This window comes from Pongo pygmaeus, chromosome 6 (genome assembly GCF_028885625.2).
Source record: "Pongo pygmaeus isolate AG05252 chromosome 6, NHGRI_mPonPyg2-v2.0_pri, whole genome shotgun sequence".
Taxonomy (NCBI): Eukaryota; Metazoa; Chordata; class Mammalia; order Primates; family Hominidae; genus Pongo; species Pongo pygmaeus.
Window position 1 is genome coordinate 43,212,580 of NC_072379.2, and position 23,047 is coordinate 43,235,626.

General features: G+C 41.1%; 1 protein-coding gene across 3 annotated transcripts in view; it reads right to left on the minus strand.

Annotated features, from left to right (window-relative positions):
- Positions 1 to 23,047, minus strand: part of HECW1 (HECT, C2 and WW domain containing E3 ubiquitin protein ligase 1) — a 460,467-nt gene that overhangs the window by 243,640 nt on the left and 193,780 nt on the right. For all 3 annotated transcript variants that reach the window (XM_063667367.1, XM_054495635.2, XM_054495637.2), the window contains 2 exons: positions 16,775 to 17,099; positions 8,415 to 8,522 (listed from right to left, as the gene is read on the minus strand). In XM_063667367.1, the coding sequence (XP_063523437.1) occupies positions 8,415 to 8,522; positions 16,775 to 17,099 (433 nt within the window). The remainder of the gene's footprint in view (positions 1 to 8,414; positions 8,523 to 16,774; positions 17,100 to 23,047) is intronic.

Here is a 23,047-nt window from a genome sequence, read left to right on the forward strand (position 1 = left end):
GGCACAACCGGTACCAGCCACTGCAAAATCATGCCAAAATGTAAAGACCATCGAGACTAGGAAGAGACTGCATCAACTAACGAGCAAAATAACCAGCTAACATCATAATGACAGGATCAAATTCACACATAACAATATTAACTTTAAATGTAAATGGACTAAATGTTCCAATTAAAAGACACAGATTGGCAAATTGGATAAAGACTCAAGACCCATCAGTGTGCTATATTCAGGAAACCCATCTCACGTGCAGAGACACACATAGGCTCAAAATAAAAGGATGGAGGAAGATCTACCAAGCAAATGGAAAACAAAAAAAGGCAGGGGTTGCATTCCTAGTCTCTGATAAAACAGACTTTAAACCAACAAAGATCAAAAGAGACAAAGAAGGCCATTACACAATGGTAAAGAGATTAATTCAACAAGAAGAGCTAACTATCCTAAATATATATGCACCCAATACAGGAGCACCCAGATTCATAAAGCAAGTCCTGAGTGACCTACAAAGAGACTTAGACTCCCACACATTAATAATGGGAGACTTATCACCCCACTGTCAACATTAGACAGATCAACGAGACAGAAAGTCAACAAGGATACCCAGGAATTGAACTCAGCTCTGCACCAAGCAGACCTAATAGACATCTACAGAACTCTCCACCCCAAATCAACAGAATATAGATTTTTTTCAGCACCACACCACACCCATTCCAAAATTGACCACATACTTGGAAGTAAAGCTCTCCTCAATAAATGTAAAAGAATAGAAATTATAACAAACTATCTCTCAGATCACAGTGCAATCAAGCTAGAACTCAGAATTAAGAATCTCACTCAAAACCGCTCAACTACATGGAAACTGAACAACCTGCTTCTGAATGACTACTGGGTACATAACAAAACGAAGGCAGAAATAAAGATGTTCTTGAAACCAACGAGAACCAAGACACAACATACCAGAATCTCTGGGATGCATTCAAAGCAGTGTGTAGAGGGAAATTTATAGCACTAAATGCCCACAAGAGAAAGCAGGGAAGATCCAAAATTGACACCCTAACATCACAATTAAAAGAACTAGAAAAGCAAGAGCAAACACATTCAAAAGCTAGCAGAAGGCAAGAAATAACTAAAATCAGAGCAGAACTGAAGGAAATAGAGACACAAAAAACCCTTCAAAAAATAAATGAATCCAGGAGCTGGTTTTTTGAAAGGATCAACAACATTGATAGACTGCTAGCAAGATTAATAAATAAAAAAAGAGAGAAGAATCAAATAGATGCAATAAAAAATGATAAAGGGGATATCACCACCAATCCCACAGAAATACAAACTACCATCAGAGAATACTACAAACACCTCTACGCAAATAAACTAGAAAATCTAGAAGAAATGGATAAATTCCTCAACACATACACCCTCCCAAGACTAAACCAGGAAGAAGTTGAATCTCTGAATAGACCAATAACAGGAGCTGAAATTGTGGCAATAATCAATAGCTTACCAACAAAAAAAGTCCAGGACCAGACGGGTTCACAGCCGAATTCTACCAGAGGTACAAGGAGGAACTGGTACCATTCCTTCTGAAACTATTCCAATCAATAGAAAAAGAGGGAATCCTCCCTAACTCATTTTATGAGGCCAGCATCATCCTGATACCAAAGCCTGGCAGAGACACAACAAAAAAAGAGAATTTTAGACCAATATCCTTGATGAACATTGATGCAAAAATCCTCAATAAAATACTGGCAAACCAAATCCAGCAGCACATCCAAAAGCTTATCCACCATGATCAAGTGGGCTTCATCCCTGGGATGCAAGGCTGGTTCAATATACGCAAATCAATAAATGTAATCCAGCATATAAACAGAACCAAAGACAAAAACCACATGATTATCTCAATAGATGCAGAAAAGGCCTTTGACAAAATTCAACAACCCTTCATGCTAAAAACTCTCAATAAATTAGGTATTGATGGGACGTATCTCAAAATAATAAGAGCTATCTATGACAAACCCACAGCCAATATCATACTGAATGGGCAAAAACTGGAAGCATTCCCTTTGAAAACTGGCACAAGACAGGGATGCCCTCTCTCACCACTTCTATTCAACATAGTGGTGGAAGTTCTGGCCAGGGCAATTAGGCAGGAGAAGGAAATAAAGGGTATTCAATTAGGAAAAGAAGAAGTCAAATTGTCCCTGTTTGCAGATGACATGATTGTATATCTAGAAAACCCCATTGTCTCAGCCCCAAATCTCCTTCAGCTGATAAGCAACTTCAGCAAAGTCTCAGGATACAAAATCAATGTACAAAAATCACAAGCACTCTTATACATCAATAACAGACAAACAGAGAGCCAAATCATGAGTGAACTCCCATTCACAATTGCTTCAAAGAGAATAAAATACCTAGGAATCCAACTTACAAGGGATGTGAAGGACCTCTTCAGGGAGAACTACAAACCACTGCTCAAGGAAATAAAAGAGGATACAAACAAATGGAAGAACATTCCATGCTCATGGATAGGAAGAATCAATATCGTGAAAATGGCCATCCTTCCCAAGGTAATTTACAAATTCAATGCCATCCCCATCAAGCTACCAATGACTTTCTTCACAGAATTGGAAAAAACTACTTTAAAGTTCATATGGAACCAAAAAAGAGCCCGCATCACCAAGTCAATCCTAAGCCAAAGGAACAAAGCTGGAGGCATCACACTACCTGACTTCAAACTATACTACAAGGCTACAGTAACCAAAACAGCATGGTACTGGTACCAAAACAGAGATATAGATCAATGGAACAGAACAGAGCCGTCAGAAATAATGCCACATATCTACAACTATCTGATCTTTGACAAACCTGAGAAAAACAAGAAATGGGGAAAGGATTCCCTATTTAATAAATGGTGCTGGGAAAACTGGCTAGCCATATGTAGAAAGCTGAAACTGGATCCCTTCCTTACACCTTATACAAAAATCAATTCAAGATGGATTAAAGACTTAAATGTTAGACCTAAAACCATAAAAACCCTAGAAGAAAACCTAGGCATTACCATTCAGGACATAGGCATGGGCAAGGACTTCATGTCTAAAACACCAAAAGCAATGGCAACAAAAGCCAAAATTGACAAAGGGATCTAATTAAACTAAAGAGCTTCTGCACAGCAAAAGAAACTACCATCAGAGTGAACAGGCAACCTACAAAATGGGAGAAAATTTTCGCAACCTACTCATCTGACAAAGGGCTAATATCCAGAATCTACAATGAACTCCAACAAATTTACAAGAAAAAAACAAACAACCCCATCAAAAAGTGGGCAAAGGACATGAACAGACACTTCTCAAAAGAAGACATTTATGCAGCCAAAAAACACATGAAAAAATGCTCACCATCACTGGCCATCAGAGAAATGCAAATCAAAACCACAATGAGATACCATCTCACACCAGTTAGAATAGCAATCATTAAAAAGTCAGGAAACAACAGGTGCTGGAGAGGATGTGGAGAAATAGGAACACTTTTACACTGTTGGTGGGACTGTAAACTAGTTCAACCCTTGTGGAAGTCAGTGTGGCAATTCCTCAGGGATCTAGAACTAGAAATTCCATTCGACCCAGCCATCCCATTACTGGGTATATACCCAAAGGACTATAAATCATGCTGCTATAAAGACACATGCACACATATGTTTATTGCGGCATTATTCACAATAGCAAAGACTTGGAACCAACCCAAATGTCCAACAATGATAGACTGGATTAAGAAAATGTGGCACATATACACCATGGAATACTATGCAGCCATAAAAAATGATGAGTTCATGTCCTTTGTAGGGACATGGATGACATTGGAAATCATCATTCTCAGTAAACTATCGCAAGAACAAAAAACCAAACACCGCATATTCTCACTCATAGGTGGGAATTGAACAATGAGAACACATGGACACAGGAAGGGGAACATCACACTTCGGGGACTGTTGTGGGGTGGGGGGAGGGGGGAGGGATAGCATTGGGAGATATACCTAATGCTAGATGACGAGTTAGTGGGTGCAGCGCACCAGCATGTCACATGTATACATATGTAAATTACCTGCACATTGCGCACATGTACCATAAAACCTAAAGTATAATAATAATAAAAAAAAAAATCAGATTTAGTCAGACCACTAAAAATTGTATAAATCAATAGCAATTACTTACTTCTAAATTGAATCATTATCCCCAAAGAAAAGTGCTATTAGAACACAGCAGACTCCAGGTCATCTGCAATATACACCCAATCTCATAAAAAGAAATAACAAAAGGGAAAAATAAAAACCAAAATAAAAGGTAGACCTCATTTTATTTTATTATGTTAATTTCATCCCCTGGTAGAAAGAATGAGCTTCTGTTGTACTTCAATGTTTAAAATCTGGCCAATGTTTAATGTTTACAAAATTATTTTTAATTTTAAGAGAGTATAATTTACCAATTAGATTAATTGTGTTTATTACTGCTGGGAGACTGCAAAGAGTCTTATTTTTAGTTCATAACAGAAGCTTCTGTAACCCTTTGGATCATGGCTGGGATTCTGCATTTTTATTATAGCAAGAGAGCTTTGATGCTTGGATGTGTTAGGGAAGGATAGCCATATGAGAACGTTTCGTAGAGCCAATCTCTCCCTACTTGTTAATTTGGCACCTCTCAATCATATATTTTTGAAAACGCTAATTATTTCACATAACATATAAATTTATATAGCATCTTATATACAGTTTTAATGCATTCAGACCCCTAAAGCTATAATTCATTATAGCATCTTATTTTATTTATATTAATATATGTGCCTTGAGTTAATACTCTAATCATTTGCAAACTGAAGCTTTGTCGCGATAAATTTTTACTTTTTGACAAATTATACTATATTAGTTTGATATATTTGCAAAATGTAAATACCTGCCTTTCCCATTTCACTTTCATTGATATTCCCAAAACACTGGGACATTGCTAGTCCAACAGGTATATTGCGGACCAGCATCTTCTCAAGTCTGCACAAAAATATTTTACAATGTCATTATCTAAAGTGTTCAAATTTCAGTTATTTGGAATATGCCTTCTGCAAGCCTTTTTTTTTTGAAATAGAGTTTCACTCTTGTCGCCCAGACTGGAGTGCAATGGTGTGATCTCGGCTCACTGCAACCTCCGCCTCCCTGGTTCAAGAGATTCTCCTGCCTCAGCCTTCCGAGTAGCTGGGACTACAGGCTCATGCCACCATGCCTGGCTAATTTTTGTATTTTTAGTAGAGATGGGGTTTCACTATATTGGCCAGGGTGAAACCCTAGATTGAACTTCTAACCTCGGGTGATCCGCCCACCTAGGCCTCCCAAAGTGCTGGGATTATAGGCATGAGTCACCGTGCATGGTCAAGCCATTTGTTTTTTATAGGATGCTGCTGCTTGACCAAGTTTGAATATGCTTTCATTCCATTATGCCAATGTTTATGTATTATAAAGAGCTGATTTTATATTATAATGTATTTTTGTTGTTGTTGTTGTTGCTGTGTTTGTTTTATGAGACAGGGTCTCACTCTGCCGCCCACGCTGGAGTTCAGTGGCCAGGCTAGAGTTTAGTGGCACTATCATAGCTCACTGCAGCCTCAACTTCCTGGGTACAGGTGATGCTTCCACTGCAGCCTCCCAAGTAGCTGCGACTACAAGCATACATCATCATACGTGACTAATTTTTTGTAGAGATGGGGTTTTTCCACATTGCCCAGGTTGGTCTCGAACTCCTGGGCTCAAGCAATCTGCCTGCCCTGGCCTCCCAAAGCTGGGATTACAGGTGTGAGCTACTTTGCCCGGCCTTTAATGTCTTTCTAATAATACTTAAAGTGTGTTTTCATACTGCCCATGAAGACAATTATATGAAATGGTTATTTGGAATAAATATACAAGAAATCTTCTATATATGTTACAGAAATCTTTAAAAACTGCCTTGAAGAGAATGGCACTAGGGCTGGATTAATTTACAACACAAATTCCCCATTTTTTGGTGTGTTAGGCCATGCAAATGAGGAGATAGTCAGGAGATCATATAGTATCAAAGTGTAGAAGGGATGTGGCTTTATGGGATGTGGTCACTGCCCTTTGAATCTGAGTCAGGTATATTGAAATTCCCACCTACGATTTCCTCTTCCTTAATATTTATCTTCCTGACTTAAAAAAGATAAAAACTTGTAAGTTGTGTTTGTGCCAGCACCATTGAGAACTGCTACTTTACTGTGACCTTAAAATGGGTTCTTATGTCTATTTCTCAATTAATTAGAACCCAAAGGGAAAAAATTGGTACATAGTGAGAGAGAAAAACCTCTCTTACCAACTTCCATTGTAGGTTTGTGCACACATTCGAGTATTATGTCTAACAATCACTACTCATGCAGGTTTGTATCCTTTTCACTCTTCTTGAACTTTAGAAGGTTTATATCAGGTACCACTTGCTGGAGCCATCTTTACACCCCAAACAAGCCCATATTTCCTATGCTGAATGATGCTATTTGTTAGGTAATGGGAGAGGTCAGCATGACTAGGGTGAAAGGTGTCTGCTGGGGAGGATGGAGAAGTAGGGCTGTGGTCTGAGGGTGAGTTTATGTTGGGGCTTGGCAGCTGAGCAGAGAGATTGCAGCTGATGCAGTAGGAAAGAGGATCCATGGAGCTTTGGGGCAGATGGTAGCAAAATTGGGTTTAAGGGATTTTGCCTGGCATGGATTAGAGAGGAGAAAAGCCAGAGCCAGGGAGATAAGTAAAGAAAAGAAATTCTGGCCAGGCGTGGTGGCTCATGCCTGTAATCCCAGCACTTTGGGAGGCCAAGGCAGGTGGATTGCCTGAGGTCAGGAGTTCGAGACCAGCCTGGCTAGCATTCTGAAACCCCGTCCCTACTAAAAATACAAAAAATGGTGGCGGGTGCCTGTAATCCCAGCTACTCGGGAGGCTGAGTCAGCAGAATCGCTTGAACCCGGGAGGCGGAGGTTGCAGTGAGCCGAGATCGTGCCATTGCACTCTAGCCTGGGCAACAAGAACAAAACTCCGTCTCAAAAAAAGAAAAGAAATTCTGTTGCTGGGAGTTTTATTATGCCTATCTCAAACACAAGAGCCAAAAACCATATCTTATAAAATCATGTTCCCTCTACACCCTGATAGCATAAAAATTTCCTCGTTGTCTATTCATTCTGCATGAGCCAACACCAAAAAGAGCTATTGGTGTCATTACTGGGAGCAGGGATACCATAAATTTCTTCAAAGACAGACACCAGGACTTTCATCTTCACATCTATAGTCCTTGAAATATAGTAGGTCTTACAAAAATGTTTGTCAAGGGAGTGAATGAAAATAAGAGTGAATGAAAATGAAAGCAAAATATACTTGAGGATATAGTTTTTCCTGGACCACAAGTAAAATGCCAATGGATAACTTCAGATTCCTAGCTATGCATCTTTTCCTCTGAGAACTGGATAGCTGGAATAACAGATCACTCCATTTCCTTTCCAACATGCCACATTGAATGAACATCTGCTAAGAACCAGAAAGTGCATGAAGAAGTTTGTCCATGAAATCACTCCGTACCCAAGTGGAGGAGAAGGAGCTGTGGACTGAAGGTAAGCTGTGCATTCCCTCAGCTGGCAAATGTCAAGCCCATGATCTGAACTTCGTATGTAGGAAATACCTAAACATGAAGCCCACCTAGGTATTTCCCCATGCAGTGAGAAATACACCAGTATGGGGACCCATGAAAAAAGCCTGCCATAACTCTGATAATGATTTATTTTCAAAGGCAGAAGAAAATTTTAGAAAACATATAAATAAGATATATGATAGAAAGTTTATACATCCAAAAATGTCAGTAGATTAAAAATCAAAGAAACAGGCTGGCAGTACCAATGTCTCACAGCCCTCCGGAGGAGCTGTGGCCAGAGCCAAAGGTCAGAGCAAAATGTGGAAAATCACTGACAGACTGGGACCATGGGCAGGAAGCCTTGAAGGACTTGGTCAAGCAAAGGCAAAACTGGAGGGCAGGATGTCTGTTGAGAAGACCTGGTCTAACTATGGCCACATTGGAGACGCCCCCGGAGGAGCCATGGGGTGAAAGTTAAGGGACCTGAGCCAAAGGGTCCCAAGTCCAGAGGCTTATGAATAGGAACCAACTCTTCCTTGGTATTAAAGGGGCAGCCCTCTGTGCTGGTTGGCTGGCTTTTATCCAACTGCCCTAGACCTCACCACTTACTACTGAACATCTTTTTAAGGATCTCTTTAAATCTACACCTCTCTTTAGAGGGCCCATTTCTTAGTGGAGGCAGTGCAACAGAACAAATAATGAAACAGTTGAATTCTGCTTCATCCATGTCTACCAAGCCACAAGAATGGTAAAGGTACTCACGTTCCACAAAGTACGAGCTGGCATCGATCTTCCAGATGATCTGACCCCGATGAGAACCATTGACTCCACGGTTTTTATAGTCCAGAAAGTTTTCGGACAAGACCTCATCTATATTCCCAGAGGAAGAAAGCAGAGCAGAGAAACATATCAGTCAACAGCATATGTAGGGGAATAAAAGAAAAGCAAAGGATACAAATGCTGCTTCCATCTCAACAGAAGAAAAAGCACCTGGAATCAGAGAATCAGAGAGCAGGAAGCACCCCAAGACGCCATTGGGACCAAACGCTTTTTATATTCTGGGATCGCCTCCCAACCCCATAGCACTACTGGCAGGAGATCATCTAGCTGGTTCTGGAACACCTCCAGAAACAGAGAAATAATTACTGCTATTGCGGTTCACTTCACTTTTAAATAGCTCTTCTATGTGTGGAAGCTCAGTGTGAAAATCTTCCTCCTAAAGCTTCTATGAACTGATCCCTATTTGAGACTAAGGGCGAGACATAAAGAAAAAGTCTCCATTTGGGGTCTAGTTCTCATGGACTCCACCTCGAATCATCTCTCCTCCCACCTGGGCATCACCACCATCCTATACATGGTTGCACCCATGAACTTATCCATCCATCCATCATGCACTCATGCATTCATTGTTCATTCAGCAGCTGAAATCTAACCATCTGCCAGATGCTGGGGAAGGTGCAGGGGCTGTGGTGTTGGGCAAAACCAGTATGGTCTCTTCTGAACCAAAGCTTACAAACAATTGAGAAGACAGACTGTAAACACTAAGCAAAGGAATAAATGTTTGATTTTAACTTGTGATAAGAGATGGCAAGGAGGCCAGGTGCAGTGGCTCACACCTGTAATCCCAGCACTTTGAGAGGCCGAGGTGGGAAGATCACCTGAGGTCAGGAGTTCGAGACCAGCCTGGCCAACATGGTGAAACATCATCTCTACCAAAAAAAAAAAAAATACAAAAATTAGCCAGGCGTGGTGGCAGGCACCTATAATCTCAGCTATTCAAGAGGTTGAGGCAGGAGAATCGCTTGAACCCAGGAGGTGGAGTTTGCAGTGAACTGAGATCATATCCAGCCTGTTTACAGAGCGAGACTCTGTCTCACAAAAAAAAAAAAAAAAGAAAAAAGAAAAGAAAAGAAAGGAAAAGAACAGGGTGCTGTGATAGAGAGTGACAAGGAAGGAGGCCGGCAGGTGGGGGGCGGGTGGTCAGGAGCGCACTGAGGGAGGAGACGAGGCCCGGGAGGAGCTCTGGGTGACTGTGTGCTTTCACCTCCTGCTATTCTCTGCTCATCACTTTGCAACCTATCGATGTCCTCTTTAAAACCAGTGCCTGGAGAGAAATGCGGCATTCTTGGGGAGGACAGATCTGAGAATACCAAGCTGCCTGTCACCTTCTTGGTTCCAGACCCCACACTTTCAGTGCAGACTAAGACAGGGATGTGACTTTTACCTTGATCTTCTATGGAGCCCTTGTAGTTTCCACTTCACCAGAAATAATCTGAGCTAGATGGATCTGAGGCTGTGGGGAAAACCAAGTTTTGAGAATCCAAATCCACTGTAGGGGCTGGAGGGACAACCTGGGCAAGGGCACCTGAGGGCAGGCCCAGAGCCCCAGCTCTGCAGAGAGCCCTTTTCATGATTGCCCTTTTCTCTCCTGATACCCTGCAGTTCACATGCTGCATCTGGCTGGACTGAGAAAACAGACAGAGATGAAGTGCAAAAAGCACTGAGCTTGAAGCCAAAGGGCCCAGCTCTTGCCTTTTGTGCCATTTGCCAATAGTGTCACTTCTATAGTCTTTCTTCATCTGTAAAGTGGGGAGTAGTAACAACTTCAGCCTTACAGGGGAGCACTAAATGAGATAACTGGTAAGCCTACTTGTAATCTGCTATGTGGATTGCACATTTTAGGCTGCCCCTTCTCTGGCAAAAAAATGACTGGGCAAATGAACACTCATTACCGATAAGAACTGTTTGTATCCTTTGGAAAATCGCTTGTTTGCAAAATTTGCCTGTCTTTTTATTCACAGTGTGTGCTCACAGCCCTGTTTGGGTTACCAAGAAGACTGCATAATACATCTTTTACAGTAATTGCCTCATTTCTGCAAAAAGGCATAATATTTTCCTAGCTCCCTGGGTCTTCAGCACAGATATAACAAGTTTCACACCCAGGTAGAAATTTGCCTCATTATAGTAGTTCTCCAAGGGATAGTATTTCCCCGAATTTCTCCACTCTTATCACTGGGATATTCCCTTTAATAGTCATAGTCAGGGATTTATAGACAATAACACCTGGAAGAAGGATGTCCATTCATGCATGAGATAATGGGTATTGGGTACTTTGTTCTGTTCCAGGCATTGTGCTAAACTGTGGGGATACACTGGTGAACAAGTCACGGTCTATGTTCTCAGGGAGTTTCTAATATATTTGGAGATTTATTCAAGAAAACAGGTAATTTCATTAGAATATAGAATGCACAAAAGGGGGTTAATTATCAAGGGACCACAGGAACATGAATGAGAAAAGGATGAATGGGAAGTGGGAAGAATCAGAAAAGGATGATGAGGATGGCAAAAAACACACACACACAGACATACAATAATGAGAAAAATGTATATTTTGCTGTACACATTTAAACACAATATATTTTAAAGGACTGGCTATTAGTCCCGATAACATCCCCTTCCCTCACACTAACAATAACACTTAATCACAAGTATCACACAGGAAAAATAGAGTAGTCAGTATTCTTGCCTGGGCTGAGAGGTCAAACCCTTCCCCAAAGGCATTTGTTACCAGTTGTTAGAAAAGTTACTAGTCTTTGCTTAGGAATCAAACTGCATTGACAGGGTCAGCTGCAGAAATCCAAAATCTGTCTACGTATTTTATTCAGAAAGGGATTCAATGCAGGGAATTCAGGGCTGGAGAAGTGGACTCTAGGCAGGGCCTCCGGAATCAGGATAACTGCCTAACTGGCTCTCCAACGAGGCTGATGCCTTTGCCTCACTCGCAAGGGCTGCCCTGGGACCTGCTGAATATGAAAACTCAGTACAGTCACTGCAATCTGGAGGGCAGGAGGCTGCTGTCCAGGCCATGGCAGCTGCCTCTCCACTGGCGAAGACAGTGACCAGCCAGTGGCAAGTGGAGTAGGTCACTGCCTGCCCCCACCCCCACTGCCTGTTGGTGTTCAGGAAGCTAGAGAGTAGACATGGGACGCTGCTGCAGAAAAGCTCCATTTCTCAAGGCCATGCTTGTAGCAGCCCCAGGCCCAAGAGCCTGGTCTAAGACCACTAGCTGTATTAGCTCAAGGAATCCTTTCAACAAGATTTTGAGGTAGGTGCTTATAGTATTTATCCCCATTTTGTAGTGAATGATTAAATAAACTGCCTAAGATCACATAGTAATGGTAGATGTAAGCTTCCCCACATTTCACATATTCACCTTCCCGATCTTGCACAGGTGCAGCTAAATGAATCGAATTTCCAGAACATGGTTGCACGGGAGTCTGGGAAATGTAAATTTAGAGGACCAGATTCTGCACTAGGGGAAGGCACAGGAGATGAGAGGAGAGAAGAGAGTAGAGGGGAGGAGATGGGAGGGGAGAGGAGAGGAGAGGAGGGGAGGGGAGGAGAAGGAAGGGGAGGGCAGGGGAGGAGAAGGAAGGGGAAAGGAGAGGAGAGGGGAGAAGGGAGGGGAGGAGAAAAAAGGGGAGGGGAGAGGAGAACTGGAATGGATGCTGTGGGCCAAGCCACACTCTCCACCTCAGTGTGGAATGGGTGCTCTAGGCTCTCTACCAGGAGGCTGTTATTTTCTGCATTCTTGTCATGACGGAAGCCTCTTTGTGGGAGCAATATTACATCCCCTTTGAGGCAGGAAGCTTACATCTACCATTACTATGTGATCTTAGGCAGTTAATTTAATCATTCACTACAAAATGAGGATAAATACTATAAGTACCTACCTCAAAATCTTGTTGAAAGGATTCCTTGAGCTAATACAGCTAGTGGTCTTAGACCAGTGTCCAACATCTAATAAGCAGCTATTTCTGCTCAGAATCTGGGCCAAAAATAGGGCCCTCTATTGCAAATCCCTATGATACTCACTATGTAAAACCATTAATAATAACTTGAAGCACTAGTTCACATCAGTACTGTTCAAGATTTTGTCACCGTACATTTTGTACAGAACATGTAGAGATAAGTTCCTCAGGAAAAGATTATATTTTCTGAGTGGTATGCATTTCTTCTGGTGTGTAGAATCCTACCACCTGCTCCTCAGTTTATAATAGAGAAAGGATCTTTGTGGATTATTAAAATTTTCATCAGAAAGTTCTAATGAAGCTTACAGAAACAGACATACCTAAGAAACAAGTAATATATTTTCTCTTGATTTGTCTTCAAAATAAAAATTATAGCTATGGTTTCCATGCCATAATCTATAATAGAAGAGTGGACAACAAACATGCTATTGCTGTTAAGAGTGGAATGAGCAAGTGAGCCCACAACTGATTAAAAGAGGTCTCCTACACCCATCAGAAAAAAGATATGGCTTCCATTTTTCAGAGTAATTCATGCTTTCTGACAACCAAATCTTGGGAAAAAATCTCCCAAGATTCTCCCACTGTGGCTGGACCATGACTTCACTAAATAATGGGACAGGGCCAGGCGTGGTGGATCACGTCTGTAATCCCAGGAGTTTGGGAGGCCGAGGTGGGTGGATCACCTGAGGTCAGGAGTTTGAGATCAGCCTGGCCAACATGGTGAAACCCCATCTCTACTAAAAATAGAAAAATTAGCCAGGGGTGGTGGTGCATGCCTGTAATCCCAGCTACTTGAGAGGCTGAATCAGGAGAATCGCTTGAACCCGGGAGGCAGAGGTTGCAGTGAGCTGGGATTGTGCCACTGTACTCTAGTCTGGGCAACGGAGCAAGATTCCATCTCAAAATAATAATAATAATAATAATGGGACGGGAGATATGGGGAGAATCTACTTGTCTTTCTTACTACTAAGCCAATGATGTAGGAGCGCCATTCTCTTGTAGAAGCAGGAACTCTAAGCATAAAGTGATAGAGGAGCTCCTAAAAATCAATGCCACTTTCTCCCCTTCTGTGGCCTTTCCTTCATATTGTTTCTTTGGACACAAGAATTCTGTTTGTGCCTTATATAGCTTCTGCTCTTCTAGATTCTAGTAGGGTGCCTGATGTAAAGGAAAAACCTTAATTCTTCAAGAGTTGGGTTCCATAAATCAGCAGCCACACTTCACCCTCCACATCCAGGTATCTTCCCCCTCTTATGGCAGAACAGTCCTATTTGCTTTGAGAGCTCTAGAAGTCCTACCATGCTGAAAGCATCACAACCCTGGCCTCTGCTGGACATTTGATGGCACACGGATGTGCCGTGGCCCATACCCAACACTGCACCACAATGCTGTGCTACCCCTGTGGCAGCATGAGTCCTGAGCCGGGGAGGAAGCTGTGTGACTGTGGGAGACACTGACTCGACATCTCCTCATTCATGAAATGACAGATGAGATGAAATCACCATCTCTACATTTCTCAGCCTAGATCTCTGATTTGATCTCTGGCAAAGCACGGAAAATGTGGAAGATAAGCTACTAAGGACTTACACATTATTGACTTTTAAGATTCACAGACAATTTCGGATTTGGAAGTTATTTTTGAAATGCTATGCCATTGAAAGTGTTGGCATTTTGCATTACATAACTTCACAGTTATATATGTGTAGCTACAATGAGAATAACAAACTGTCAAATTAAGGTTCTAGGATGATGAGTTGTGGTTACTTTTGTCTTAGTCAAAATGTCATGTTAACACCAGATCTTATTCATTCATGGAGTTTCGTAATACCTGATATGGCTACCCACCCCTTCCCTCTACCACCCTCTTCTTTTGTTCTCTCTAGTCTCCTGGTTATCCTGCCCCTTCACCATCTCCTCCTCTTCTGTCTGAGTTCCTCGTCTGCCTCTCCCCTGCCCCCTCTCACTGTGACTATCTGGTGCTCTCTTTCTATACACAACACTAGAGTGAGCTTATCCACCCCCAAGGTGTCTGTTACCCCAAATCTACAACCCTAGCTCGGATCCCTGGCTGAGCTTCAGACCCATTCATTCATTCATTCATTCACTGTGGACGCACGTCCCTCAGGTGTTCCACACTCAGTAATTCCATCTTGAGCTCATTACCTTCTCCCCAAACAGGCTTCTCTTCCAGTGGGTACCTAACTTGAGGAATAGCATCAGCACTCACCAGCTGCGGGCAGATGCCCTTGTAAGGAGTTGACTCAAAACTAGATCTGCGCTGGGCATGGTGGCTCATGACTGTAATCTCAGCATTTTGGGAGGCTGAGGCTGAAGGATCACTTGAGCCCAGGAGTTTGAGCCTGGGCAATATAGTGAGACTCCATCTCAATAAAAAACCAAACCAAAAAACAAACCAAAACCAAAACCAAAACCAAACCAAATCAAACCAAAACCCTAGATTCGGAGCCTAAACCTAATTGCCTCAAGTGCTAAACAAAAAACACTCATGATGAAGGTCAGAATGGGTGGGAGGGGACTGTGGCAACACTGAAGGTCACAGGCCAGTCTAGGGAGGGTGCAGATGCTTAACTCCAGCTGATTAGAACCATGTGGTATCACAGGCTCAGGCAGCCAAATTGGAGGCTTTTGTGAAAGAAGCTAGAAAGTTGGGTTTCAACTTGAAACTTCCACATTTTAAGTGTGGATAATCAATCAAATTTAAAACAAAACAATGTAAATGAAACAAAATATGCGGCCAGGGGCTGTGGCTCACACCTGTAATCCCAGCACTATGGGAAGCCGAGGCAGGAGGATCACCTGAGGTCGGGAGTTCGAGACCAGCCTGACCAACATGGAGAAACCCCATCTCTACTAAAAATACAAAACTAGCCAGGCATGGTGGCACATGCCTGTAATCCCAGCTACTTGGGAGGCTGAGGCAGGAGAATCACTTGAACCCAGGAGGCAGAGGTTGCGGTGAGCCGAGATTGCACCATTGAACTCCAGCCTGTGCAACAAGAGCGAAACTCCGTCTCAAAAAAAAAAAAAAAAAAAATGCTCTTTGGGCTGTTACTTTGCAATCTCTGTTCTTAATCTATACTATCTACTTTTATTCAAGAACAATTTTTTTTTTTCAGAAATAAATTGAATTTTAACTTTTGGAAATCCAGTTCAGCTAGTCACAGCTATTTGTGTAAAAATTTCAACAATGTATGCATCTCCATCTTTACATTAATGTGTGTATTATAAACACAGTAACCAAGCTGATGAAAAAAGCTTTAAGAGACCCAAGAATATTTCCCTGAGAACTAGTTAGTCAGATAAGATCCCTTTTATTTTATCAGAAAAACTGTGCAGGTTGTAAACTACTCATAACAATCCATTACTTTCTGTGATGTTAAATCCGGTTTTGTGTGTCTGAATGTGCAAATGTTGCAGAGCACAGACTGAAGGCAGAAGGCCTGGCCTCAGATGAACCTGGTGTTGAATCTATTGACTCTTGTGGCCTTCCAGCAATTATAACTCGACTTTTGGGTAAACACATCAATTTCCATGACAGCTGATTCTATCACATAAAATAGATGAAATACATTTTTCATTTAAATTGGTTTTCATAATTATAAGATTTTCAAAACCAATCCGTGGGAATGGTGAAACTTTCATAAAAATAATTGCCTCAGCATCCAACTTATTTGCATAATTAGTTTTGTTTGCAAAGACTTGAGAAAATTCTCATAGAACAATTTCTTCTAGTAAACTTTCAACTTTGGCACTTTCAAAATTTTGAATAAATCTCCACCTAAAGTAAGGCAAGTCAACTTTCTCCAGCACCATGCCCGTATGCCTGTATGTATAATCCCAGCTTGTCTGTTGAATACAAAGCAGTAAGAATGTTGGAAGAGCTGGCAAAGATTATGCTGGAAACTAAAGTGAAATTACCTCTACGTACATTGGTTGGGCATATGGTGTTACTTTGTCTTATAAGCACATAGATTTAAAAACAGGCTTTGATATTAACTTATTCACAAGTAGAAGAGCTTCTATAGTTGCAAATGATAATGACGTTTGTGTTTAACCACACCTGACTCTGCTATATCTCATGATTTTCTTCCATGGAATAGAGATGGCAAGAGAGGCCTTATTGTCCATTTTGCAGAAAAACAGGGTCATGCAACAGTGGTCTTCAGTGTGTTAGAATCTGGCATATAACACAGTTGCTTGTATATTTTAATTACATTGTAGAGTTTATTAAAATGTGACAGCATATGTAAAAGTGAATTATGAATAATACACTTGGCACATTCTACTCACCAATGAGGTACATGCCAATCCAGTCCCCAGCGTCCACTTCCTCCTTTATGTCCCAGTGGATGACCAGGTCCTGAGAGTGCCCGATGGAATAGTAGGAGCTGCTGACCATGAGCGTGGAGCGGCTGTCCGAGGTGACCAGGTCAGTGTCGCTGGTGGAGCGGGGAATGGTGACGCCATCATGGGGGCCGCCCCTGAGGTCCATGTTGTGGAACTGGTCGGGGTTGTAGCTGTATCGGAGCGGCTCCTTGCACCGGCGTCGGCTCTGGGAGTTTCTAGAAGGAGACGCCATGGCGGCCAGGCCTAAAAATCTGTTCTGGTACAGATTCTGTGGGAGCAAAGAGACAGTGAGCAGAGTCAGGGCACTCCGGCAACTCAGTTGCTGTCATCACATGAAAACGAAAGATGTGCTGGGAGACACGCGCTGTGAGTGAGCTGCCCTACTGGGCAGATCTGAAACACGGCATAGAGCATCTTCCTCGTGACAAAGGCTGCAGCTCTGGGTTCACACGGGGACAGCAAGAACAAAAACATGAGTGCACCAGGGTGTCCTGTGTTTCCATGCTCTGTTGGAGTCTCTGCCTCTCCCGGCTCTAACCCACTTGATACCAGAAGGACTGGGATGTGTAGAATGACCCTGAAGGTGTGACTATTCTCCAACCAAATGCCATTCCTCGAGTTCTCCAACGTCAATTAGATTGGATCTGATTTTATCCTTCTTTAAGGCAAACGATGATTATCATTATTAACCTCTGAGTGATCCCTGCAGCATTTAGATCACTACACACAGCCCAGAATTAGGAGTGGTCCCTGCTGGATGAGGCAGTCACTCCTCCATTTACATCTTTCACTCTACAGAATGCCTTCGGGCTGTATGAAGTTTCTGTGAAGGATTTCAAACATCCTAGTACTCTTTGAATGCCATGATTTTCAATAAAATCCAATCTCAGAGGACTGTATCTCCCTTGGAGCCAATGTTATTGTAGAAAACATTGTATCTGATGAGAAAAAGATGCATTTTTGTATTGTTTACAACTTTGAGCACTTAAAATGAGCCTACCTGATGCAGAGCACTAACTCGTTTTGGGCACAGATAACTTTGAAAACACAGAAGGACAGGCAGCAAATAGAACTCATGCAGGGGATTTGTTTTTGAAACAAGCAAGGGTGATTCTGACTTCATCAAAGTATACTAAAATTGCGTTTAAATGAACATTTTTGGGGGGTCCTGGTTATTGAAGTTCATGTTGTTCTATATGTAGTTTTCAAGAAGAGAAGATTAAGGCCTAAAAAAGTGTTGACTCATGAAGTTTAGATCCCAGGAACTGTAACTTATTATGCACCTAATCAAATGCAAATTATTGACTTTTTGTTTACCAGCCATGATGAGCAGACTACAGCAACAGTCTACTCTTTCAGTTACATCAATCTAGTTAGCAGTAATTTAGGCCTGCACTTTTTCCATCCTCCAAGACCAGAATGTTGTAAAAAGTCTATTAGCCTGAGAAAGCACAGTGTTGGCATTCTGAGTCTTGGTCCTCTATGGCCATGGGGCAGGCAGGCCCTTTCACTCATCTGTGTCTCCTGTTTGGAATTCCTTTGGCCCTACTGGTGGTTGCTGTAGAATTACGACAGGCAGACAAGACAGACTCCAAAAAGCATCTCATCACCCTATTGGGACCATATTTCTTATTTTCTCAAAATGCTTGTCACTATAGCAGTATGAAAATAGATGGACCATGGTGTTGCCTGGAAACCATCCTTCCTCTCAGGAAGACTGGCAAAGCGCTGAAGGCCAGGGAAGCAGGAACCACCCACCAATCTCAAGGCACCATGGCTATTCTGGGCAGTTCAGGGAGGATCTCAGTAAACTGACAACCCTCCAGGAGGCTCTGTCCAGAGACCTTTGTAAAATCCCCAAACAGAAAGGCTGCTGCAAGAGCACAAGGTTTGTTTAGTTCCCACATACTTTAAGTGGGCTAATACCATCTTATAGTATTACAGAGATTCAAAATAATTATGAGTTAGACCATAATAAAAGCTGAGGCAACATCTACCAGCTTCCCAGCTGTGGGTCTATCCCTGGACAATTTAATCTTTCTGGACCTCGGTTTCCTCCTCTGTAAATGGGCCGTTGTCAGAATTTAATAAGACAGTGCAAGTCAAGTTCTTAGTATAGCACATGCTCAGTAAATAAAAATCTCTTGCTAAGATACTACTGGTAATGCTTTAGGAAGGAAACCTCACTGAGACATAGAGCCTGGGCACTCAGCCAGGCTCTGTCACTGAACAGGCTTCCTTCATGTCACCCCAGAGTCCTCACTGTTATGAACTTGCGTTAAATTCAAGAAACCTTCAGGTTTTCTTACAAAATCAAAGTGCCAAGGCTTACACAGCCCAGTGTGTTTGTAAAGGTGCTCTATATACTGGTGTTCAGGGGAGAGGCTCCTTTATTTGTAAGGTTTATGATTGAGTAGGATGTATTTGCATTAATTATGAAGAGCCTAAGATAAAGATTTTTATGTACGTGGTTTCCATCAGGGCCCCAAAAGGATTGTAGGGTGTTTCTCTTTTGCTGAAGACAACAATTCTGCTATTGTATTTTTACCAAAATCCCCTGGAAACTAGAGAACTCTCCTGAAACTGTCAAATTACACCAGTGATCACTGTCCACACGGTGAGAGCAAAGGTAGAGAAGGAAACATTAGTCAAGGAAGACGTTTGTCAGTGATTACTGGATTGGAACAATGACATTTGTCCGGGGTAAGCAGGGCAGCCTCAAAGCCGTCCCTTGCACCCCACCCTCTCCCACCACCCTGTCTTTGCACACGTCCTCCCGATTCCTACTTGCAGGCAGGATCTGCACTTCTGCATCAGAATTATGCTCCAGCACCAACTCTGCTGTAACCTCTCCTTGCCTCCTTCCCATTCCCAAGAGTGGAACTTTCTGCTCCGTGATGCACAGGAATCCCATTCCCCTGCAGGGATTCTTAGGTACTGTTGCTAGTTGATCTGTCCATGTTCACTCCTACACTGTGAAGTTTTCTCCTCTGTATATCCCCTGTACCTGGCTGGCATAATTCCTGCCACGAAAAGCCCCCAAAGCTTTAATTTATAGAAATTATTTTATTCAGTGATATCCCTTCTTGTTTCAGAAAGGGTTTAAGATGGCTTATAAAAATAGATAAAATGGCCGGGATTGGTGGTTCAGGCCTGTAATTCCAGCACTTTGGGAGGCTGAGGCAGGCGGATCACCTGAGGTCGGGAGTTCAAGACCAGCCTGGCCAACATGGCGAAGCCCCGTCTCTACTAAAAGTACAAAAATTAGCCGGGCGTGTTGGCAGGTGCCTGTAATCCCAGCTACTTGGGAGGTTGAGGCAGGAGAATTGCTGGAACCTGGGAGGTGGAGGTTGCAGTGAGCCAAGATTGTGCCACTGCACTCCTGGGCAACAAGAGACCCCGTCTCAAAAAAAAAAAATTACAGAAAGGCATGATAATTTAGTAGTAGATGGTACACAGAGAGAAGAAAATAAAGATACGAACACAAAGTTAGGTAGGAAGGTGGTGAACTTAAAATTGTATTCCATCATGTCCTAAACAGGTGTTTTATTAAAGACTCACAACAGTTGCTCCTTCTTATTTTTAATTTCCCAGCTTTATTGAGGTATAATTGACAAATAAAATTGTATGACTTTCAAGGTGAACAATGTGAAGATTTTATATATATATAAAAATATATTATATATTATATATACATATATTATATATTATAAATATAAATATATTATATATTATATATTATAAATATAAATATATTATATATTATATTTATATATAATATACACTTGGCATATATATAATATATAATATATATAATATATAATATTATTATATATTATAATATAATATAATATAGAATATATTATATTATATATTATATAATATAGAATATATTATATATAATATAATATAATATATTATAATATATTCTATATTATATATAATATAATGTATAATATATTATATATTATATATTATATGTTGTATTATATATAATATATAATATACAAATATATATTAGGTACTGTTGCTAGTTGATCTGTCCACGTTCACTCCTACACTGTGAAGTTTTCTCCTCTGTATATCCCCTGTACCTGGCATAATTCCTGCCATGAAAAGCCCCCAAAGCTTTAATTTATGGAAATTATTTTATTCAGTGATATCCCTTCTTGTCCCAGAAAGGGTTTGTTATATTATATATACCATATATATTTATATATTTTATATATTATATATTATGTTATATATAATATAATATATAGTGAAATGTATTATTATATATTATATATAATATATCATATATTATATATATTTTATATATATATATATATATATATATAGTGAAATGATTACCACAATCAAGTTAGTTAGCACATCCATCCCTCACCTAGTTACCCCATTTTTATTTTATTTTGTTTTGGTTTGTGGTGAGCACATTTGAGCAAATGTCAACAGTTGCTTCTTGAACACAGCAGGTGGATAGAGCTGATTGCTCAACATGCAATTCCTTTGTGGCTATGTTTCTCCCAGGCATTCACAAGTGTTTCTAGCATATACTATAGACTCCTCAGTCTGGAAGAAGCAATTTAATCATTCTCTCTTCACATATGAACTGTGGGAGATAGATGAAGCTCTGTCCTGTTTTTAAATAGCCCTGGATAAAAGGCCACTCTCTTCCTAGACAGTGATTCCAATGTCTTACAACTCCGCCATTCTTCCTAACCTCTAAAGCAGATCTCCCCAACAGGAGACCTCCTTTCTCTTTCCTCTCTGCAAAGGGTGGCCCTCCCGATCTCTGTATGTATGGGAAATCAACGGATATCACTAAATTTCTCCCAGCCTTTTCTCCAACCCACTAATAACTCAAGTATCTTTTGTCTTCTTTTCCCTTTGGTGATAGACAATATGAACCGATAGGAGGACCACAAGAATATCAGCGATAGTTTCAATAACAGTGTAATTTTCCAGTTATTGGTTGTAATCACGTGGCCCTAGTTACGGGCTATGTCAAGCATAGATTTTAGTTGACCCTTGAAAAAGTGGGTCTGATAAATGAGCCTCTGAGAGCAATTTAAATACACTGTACAAAGTGCCCTGCTATGGGAGTAAAAACCATCTGCTGTTTTTTTTTTTTCTATTTGTAGCAGAGGAGCCACCATGTTTTGTTTATTTGTTTTGCTTTCCAACTTAAATAACATCGTAATTGTTGAAATGTTTTGAATTAAGTGATATGCTCTTTGTTGTTTTTCTTTTTTTCTTAATCTTGGAACAGGCCTTGTGGGTTTAATATGTTTTAAGACATTCTCATGGAGTACAGCACATTAACAAAAACAAAACCTGTAAAAAACCAGAATCTTAAAAGCAGAAAATCATCACTTCTAGGGATGGAACATGTTATTATGCACGGATTTTTTTTTAAGAACCTGGAGTCAAAGGATTGTGCTCTGTCAGTTTCTATCTAACTAAGTCATTAATAGCATTTCTGTCTTGGAATATAAAGCCATGAGTGAGTGCCATCTCAGAAATGAAAAGAAAGCAGACAAAGGCATGTCTATAATAGAGAAAATGACTCTTAAAAATTGCCTCTACACCGAGGAATCAAAAATTGTAAGTGAAATACACAGCCCTTGAAGGAAGCTTCATTAAAGTATGTAAGATGAGGTTATAGAAACTGGCGTTATTTAGTTGGAAGAAAGAATGTAATACTTTTTTAGTCCATGAGCAGATTTTACTTTGATCAAGAGGACGCCTGCAGCTTTTGCTATCCTGCACTCGGCTTTGTCATGCCACCAGGTGGGTAATGGAACTTAAAAAAAAAAAATCAAAACTTGCCTTTTTCTACAAAGGATTTGAGAAAATTTACAACCCAAGAAATGTATAATAAAATAGGAAAATACAAAACAGACAGAAATCAGGAAGTAGCAATATGAAGGAAGACAAAAATAATTCTGAGCATTTGCTCTATGCAGCGGACTTTTGTACATCTCATTAAAACACTATCAAGGCCAGGCATGGTGGCTTATGCCTGTAATCCCAGCACTTTGGGAGGCTGAGGTGGGTGGATCACCTGAGGTCAGGAGTTCAAGACCAGCTTGAGCAACATGGCGAAACCCTGTCTCTACCACAAATACACAAAATTAGGCTGGGCGGGGTGGCTCACACCTGTAATCCCGGTACTTTGGGAGGCTGAGGTAGGCGGATCATCTGAGGTTGGGA